The sequence below is a fragment of the Procambarus clarkii genome, chromosome 1 (assembly GCF_040958095.1).
Source record: "Procambarus clarkii isolate CNS0578487 chromosome 1, FALCON_Pclarkii_2.0, whole genome shotgun sequence".
NCBI lineage: Eukaryota > Metazoa > Arthropoda > Malacostraca > Decapoda > Cambaridae > Procambarus > Procambarus clarkii.
In genome coordinates this window covers 33,766,991-33,774,309 of record NC_091150.1, presented here as the reverse complement: position 1 = coordinate 33,774,309, position 7,319 = coordinate 33,766,991, and the positions used below count along the sequence as shown (strand labels likewise).

Below are 7,319 nucleotides of genomic sequence, written 5' to 3'. Positions count from 1 at the left end.
ACTACTGTTCTTCTTTGTGCGTCGAACTGGTGCTTACATCTCTTTATTACTGCATTATCATCAGTTCCAGTTAATATGAGCTGTTCTCCTTATCAATAAAACGTTCTTCTTTTTTCAAAAAAATTCGTCTAAAATCCATTTCTGAAAATATTGGGATGAAACTTTCACGACGCTGAAGCCAATAAGTTGGAGATTTAACATTAATATTAATTTTCACATAATTCGAATATTTTTTTTGCCCAGCCCCAGCTTATGTAAAACACAAGAACAAATCCACAAGTGCCGTGACGACGATTTGAACCTGCGTCCAAGAGCATCCCAGACGCTGCCTTAATCGACTGAGCTCCGTCGATTAAGGCAGCGCCTGGGATGCTCTCGGATGCAAGTTCAAATCCTCGTCACGGCCCTTGTGGATTTGTTCATTTGATACATCACACAATTGTGATTTCTGTGTGTTTTGTAAAACACCATTTACAGCCCAGGCTGTAGCAGCTTAAGGGTTAATAATATCAATAAACCACATGAAAGTTGAAGGTCTGAACAGCAGCTTTATGAATGCTATCCAACCCTTGACAATATAACTGATATAGCATATGCACAGCAAACTTTGGAAGAGAAATTGACAACATGCCCATGCACTTAGCCCTGGGTTCTGACACCTGGAATTCAATATTTATATAGAAATTTAAAATATCAGTAGCACGAGTGGTCAGTGTTTCTGAGGTTCCTTAGTTTGAATCTATGGCCTTTTGTTCTTGAAGTTACAGGTTTCAAGAAGTCTTTTTTTTTTTTTGTCAGTACTGTACAGAGTGGCATATGTACCTGCACCACAGGAGAGAATAGTATAGTACTGGTACAGAGAAACAGGAGTCCCAAAGTCAGCCACTTTCCGTCACTGCCACTTTGTTGATGCACTGTCCATCAACTTAATGATCATTTTCCACTGGCATACTGCAGTTAGGGCTAGTTTTCTGTTTTGGATTAATCTCTAGTCATCATGTTCTTTTTTGTCTATTCTAGAATCTTCTAGTGATTTTAGGTGCAGAATCACTAGCAAAGGAAGGAAGGAAACTATCAGGAGAAAGTGACAAGCTATTATGACTATAGTACTTGGAAGAAATCAGGATAAGAAATTGGGATGGGGGAAAGGAATGGTGCCCAACCATTTGGTCAGTTGGGGATTTAACCACTAGGAGAATTCTGCTCCTAGTGAATTCAGAATCACTAGGAGATTCTGCTCCTAGTGTTCAGTATGCATGAGCATGTCCAGAGGCCTGGTAGTGCTCTCTCGCTTTATTGTACCAGAGCCTAATGCATTGGCAACTACTGAGGGGCCAACTCAGAAAAACTAAATTAAATTTAATTAAGATTTTATACAGTATTTTGTATAAATTTATTGTATAATGTCATTTGTCTTATACTTTCTCTATTTACTATCCTAAGGGCTTTTTACATATGCTTACTGACATTATTAAATAGGGGAAACCAATAAACAGGGACTGGCAAATCTAAGAACATTCACTAACCCAAGGCAAATAAATTTTTTGTATGCTGCTCATAATTTATGAAACAAAGTGAGCTAATATACAAGTCGGTTGTAGCCAAGGCCTATAAATTAAAATATGGACCAACCAGATTTATCCAGAACTGTGACTTCCAGAGAGCCAAATATGTTTGGTTGGAAAACCATGCTTCTCCTCTCCTAATTACTTAAATTTATGTTTATCTCAACAATTTTCTATTCCCAAAAATACCTTCTATTTACACAGAACTTTTCCTATATTTTTCAGAAAGACTGGTGTCAACCGATTTTTAACATTGGGAGTCGCTGATTCCTTTGCATACAACTTTCCAAAGATGCCGGTTCCATTCAAGCGAGCTTTCACTGTTTTGCAAAGCTCCCTAATTTATTGTGTTACAGAGAATATTATAATTATTATCATCACAATAATAATATTTCTACACACACTTGTTTTACTATCAGGACAAGTGTGTAGTAATTTGGGGGCAACAATTCATATAGTTTTCAAGATATCATTGAAGGTCACCCACACCCACACAAGGTGAGAAGGTGGAGGATTCTAAGACCGTCAGTAATTTAAAAGTGTTATATGACAAAGTGTGTTGGGAAGATGGGACACCATGAGCGTAGCTCTCATCCTGTAACTACACCTAGGTAATTACACCCAATTGTTAACATGGTTTTAAAATCTGTCACCATGGGCTCACCAAGAGCTACATGGTCCAATAACAAGACAGATATTTCACGTACCACTATACATGAAAAGAGTGAAAACTATAAGGAATCCTTTTGGAGGATACATAATTATGGCTTTAAAAAGCAGAAAATGCAAATGTTCTCTTCTTGCAACAGGATTGTCAGTCAAAAATATCAAGCAATCTGACTCAAGGTGCAGAGAGAGCTTCTGCAGGTACAGACAATGTGTCTACAGTACCATGCTTTGTGCACTTTATGCTTGAAGGTTCAGACAAAACTACTGCAACAACCTCTTTCAAGCAATCTATGCTTGATGGTGCAGACTTTTCTTCTATAGCACTCTCTTTTGAGCAATCTATGCTTGGAAGTACACACAAAGCTTCTGCTGTAAACTCCTTAGAACAATTTGTGCTTAAAGGTGTACAATTTCCTTCTGCAGTAAGCATTGAACAATCTTTGCTAGGTGCAAGTAGAGCTTCTGAAGTAACCTCTGGTTTCCCATCAAAAGACTTACACCACTTCTTTAAAGTTTTAGGGTGTGGTAAAGCTGTATTTAAAGTTTTCCTAACAAAGTCATAGGCTCTGCTTGAACAATAGTATAGTGTCAATGCAAAACTTCGAAGTTCAGGTGGATACTCTTCTCGTGATGCTCCTTTTTCTGTTCTCTTTAATAGTTCTGCTGCTGTGCCTGATACAGTCAACTGTAAAAGATAGTTAACATAATATAAACCAAGATTCACATTAATGCGAGTTTCTTGTAATAATTGAATACTGTAAAAGAATTAAGAATAAAGTGACAGTCCTGAACTCCCAATAGTGATTTCATATAGAGAGAGGTTGCATGTCAGAACAGAAAATCACTCTTATGATCCTCTAATGCTCCCTATGCCCCCAGCCCGGCCAGCCGGCCAACCCCTATGAAGGAGGCCAGATTCTGGTTCTAGCGGCTTGCATGCCAAGAAAGTTACAGGAGCTCAGAATGTTGGGACAGCTCCAGGGAGCAACTGAGGGGCGAGCCCAGAAAATACATACCTTCAATATTTGACTCTTTAAAAAACTAAAAGAATATTGCAGTAAAGAATATTAAACTGGTGATTATTATTATCACCAGTTTATTTGTGTTTTTCATTCACATTAAGTTTTTATATAATAAAACGGTAAAATACAGTACAGTACCATGAAAGTTATAAACATTTGCTCTGTTTAATTTACATACCTGCAACATGTCTTCAGGTGCACCCACTGACTTCTTATTTAACAAGACTAATGATCTAAGAGTTTCAACCTTTTCCTTTAAACGACGATTCTTTTGAGTAAGGAATTTTAACTTTTTCTTTTGTTGCTGAACCTTTTTCATTGCAATAGTTAAACATTTTCTTGTTTCTGAATGTGATGACAGAACTTCTTCAGTAAAATCGCCTACATATCTGAAACGTTTACATCGTTTGTTTGGTGGTAATAGTGACACAGCTGTAGTTATTGGTATCGATGGTGATGGCAAGGCTACAGCTACTGGCACTGATGGTGGTGATTGGGGTGCAGCCATTGGAGTAGACTGTGGTGGCAGGGATGCAGTTATTGGTGTTAAAATTATTGACTCAACCTGAGGAGAGGTGTTGAGCATATTTCTGTAAAATAAAATATATAAACTAATTTTCCATTCAGTACAGAGTGCCACCTCATAAATCTAGATATAGCAGAAACCTTGGAAATTTAAAAAGTTATTGCTATTGGAAATACATTAAATTCTGAACATGTTTCCTTTTTTTGTAATGTGTACAGAAAATCCAGACCAATTCAGCCCTGTTTATACTCACCGATTACTTGCATATTTTTTTACTATTTTTTAGGCATTAAATATTAATTAGAAAATACAGTTTTTCCTATATTTTTTTACAATATTTGAACCAAATTAAAAACGATATAATTAATAATATTAATTCATTATATCGGGGGACAGGCAGCCAGAATGTGTCATACACTTAAGGCTTATATCGAGATCTCCCCCACCCTAAAGTCGAATTACTGACCATGCCCAGGATGCAACCCCACAACAAGCTGACTAACTCCTGAGTACCTACTTACTGCTAGGTGAACAGAGAAGGGCATTAGGTGATAGGAAATGTGCCCAACCATTTGTCCTGCCCGGGATTCGAACCCAGAATTCTCGATTGTGAGTCGAGAACAAACCTGACTGTGCTACTGGGGCCCTCAAATATATAATACAGAAGAATATGACATTTTTCTGAGGCTGACCCAATGCTGCTACACTCTGTAAACCTGTTCTAACCATACATGGTCACCTGTGCACTGGTGAGGAACCTCAGGAAAGGGGGGGGGGTTCCTCCCAGAAAATGCAACAAAATATCAATAAAATATTTTATACATAACTTTTTAAATGATTTTGATATCAAAATATGCACAAAAGTATGTTCTATTCTTTGCCATACTAATAATAATAATAATAGACAAAAACTCAAAACTGTTTATATAAAATTGCTGAAAATACTAAACTGGATATACATGTACTGTAATGGTGCAATATTTTGGTGAAGCAAAGATGGGTTCAGTACAGCTCCATCCATACAAATGGGAATCCAGTGTATTGTAGTCACATTTAACACCTGAAAAAATTAACTTTCTGTACTCAGTTTTAGGTAAGAACTAAGAAAAAAATTTTGGTCAAAGTTCTGTGAGTAAAATGGTACCTGTTATCAACTGGTGATGCTGGATATGTGTGGTCTGCCAAAAAATGTATTCTTGATTGCTTATTATCTATTGGTGTAGCTGGCTGTACAATAGCTGCAACCATTGGTTCAGAAATTGCTGGCTCAACCAGAGAAGAGGTACTGGGAATATCACTGTAAAACAAAATATATAGTATACTGTAAACAAATTTTCCATTTAGTAGAGTATTGTACTGTAAGTACTAATATGTAGTGCTGTAATTACATTAACACTACTGCATGATATTATATATTCACAAGTTTTATAGATATAATACAGTATTATCCATGAACTATTCAGAGAATTATTGTTAAGTACAGAGGTTGATAATGGAACCTGTTATCAATTGGTGATGCTTGGGTGTGGTCTGCCAACAACTGTATTCTTGTCTTGTTATCAATTGGCATTACTGAAGTGTGATCTGCCAACAACTTTTTTCTTGGTAGTTTCATATCTACTGATAATGCTGAGGTGTAGTGTATCAGTAATTTTTTTCTCTGTGACATGGAATCTATTGGTGTTGCAGTGGTGTTGTCTGCTAACAATTTTGTTCTCGTTGGCCTGATATTTTTTAGTGATTCTGAGGTGTGGGATGTAAGCAATGTTTTTTTTTGTGGCTTGGTATCTACTGGTGATGCTGAGGTATGGGTTGGCAGCACTCTTTCTCTCTGTGGCCTTTGTAGCTTTGACCGATTGTGTAAGCGTGCTGGAAAGCTGAAAATAGTCGGCACTGCATTTTTTTTCAGCCAACGACCACCAAATTTTTCCTCATCAAAGCAGTCATTCTCAAAATGCTTTGAGCAAATCCTTGTGCTGGTGTTTGGAACAAACTTGTAGCGTCGCAAGGCATTAATCCACAATTTTCTTTGGTTTTCATCTTTAGGAAAACTGCAAGAAATGAAAAGAAAAATGTTAGTGAAGATTCAAACATGAGGCAAAGATCCTTGACAATCAATCCTCCTGTATTATATATATTTTTTACTTTGATTTAAAACTAACATAGAAATTTGATCAAACCTAACCGAATCTAACCGAAATTGAGTGCCCAAATGAGTCATAGAGATGTTAGAAAGAATTTTTTCAGTGTCAGAGTAGTAGACAAATGGAATGCATTAGGCAGTGATGTGGAGGAGGCAGACTCCATACACAGTTTCAAATGTAGATATGATAGAGCCCAATAGGCTCAGGAATCTGTACACGGGTTGATTGACAGTTGAGGAGTGGGACCAAAGAGCCGAAGTTCAACCCCCGCAAGCACAACTAGATGAGTACATTGTATGCACATATATAGCAAGCTCTAAACGTTTAGAGCGTGCATTTGGGAACACCAAGCGCATAGGTTCGAATCCTGATCACAGCTCCTGTGGACTTTCTCAATACAGTAATTATAATATAATAATAATTTACATATACAAGAGTTCTTACATTCTTGTAAAGCCACTAGCACCCATAGCATTTCGGGCAGGTCCTTAATCCTAATTTTCCCCGGAATACGACCCACCAAATTGGTTAACAACCAGGTACCCATTCACTGCTGGGTGAGCAGAGGCTACAGTTAAGGATTGGTGCCCAGTGAATCCTCCCCGGCCTGGATAAAAACCCAGGCCAAAGCGCTTGCGAGGCGATGAGCGAGTGTTTTACCATAGCGCGGGGACTAATGCTTTAAATACAAGTTGAAACAGCAGAAATTGCAACAGAACAGCAGATAGTAATTTAAATTAAATAAATAGATGGGATACAATTTTCTTTAAGTTTATACATGGCAAATATCAGCAGTTTTACTTAATCATTAATGTTTGATAATAGCAAGGTATAGGTTAAGGTTGGGAAAGTCAAGCCCAGCAGACCACGCTGCATTTCAATATGTATATATCTTTGACAACGTAAATTTGTAAGTCCTCACCTGTGAAAAGTGATAGAACCGCCTTTAACAAATCGTTCCTTGCAGCCATAAGAACAACACGACGTGACCATGTTGTTGTTGTTGTTGGTGGAGGGATGGGACAGCTACAGCACACATTTTTTTTTTTTTTTTTTTTTTGTCACATCTCTCGCTTCTGCCGTTAAGGTCGTGTGAAGGGGAATAAAACTTGTAATACATCACCTGATGGCTGGAAAAACTACTGCACCTTACAGCAGATAATAACAATGTTAGCAACTCGTCCTCAGGACCTTATGGTCTCATATTTTCCAGATACTGGAAATATTCAAAGTCTGCCTATGGTAGTTACACAATGTACAGTTAATGTATGTTTATTTATTTATTTATTTATTTATTTATATACAAGAAGGTACATTGGGTTTATGAGAGTACAGAGACTTGAAGTTTTACATTCTTGTGAAGCTACTAGCACTATCACCAATTACTTCTTAT

At 37.3% G+C, this 7,319-nt stretch overlaps 1 protein-coding gene across 1 annotated transcript; it reads right to left on the bottom strand.

Moving 5' to 3' along the window:
* Positions 1 to 1,353: 1,353 nt before the first annotated feature.
* Positions 1,354 to 6,990, bottom strand: LOC123764021 (THAP domain-containing protein 5). Its single transcript, XM_045751514.2, has 5 exons — positions 6,849 to 6,990; positions 5,282 to 5,833; positions 4,927 to 5,079; positions 3,435 to 3,846; positions 1,354 to 2,919 (listed from the first exon to the last, which is right to left on the bottom strand). The coding sequence occupies exons 1-5, from the start codon at positions 6,917 to 6,919 to the stop codon at positions 2,407 to 2,409; spliced, it is 1,701 nt and encodes a 566-aa protein (XP_045607470.1). The 5' UTR covers positions 6,920 to 6,990; the 3' UTR covers positions 1,354 to 2,406.
* Positions 6,991 to 7,319: the final 329 nt, after the last annotated feature.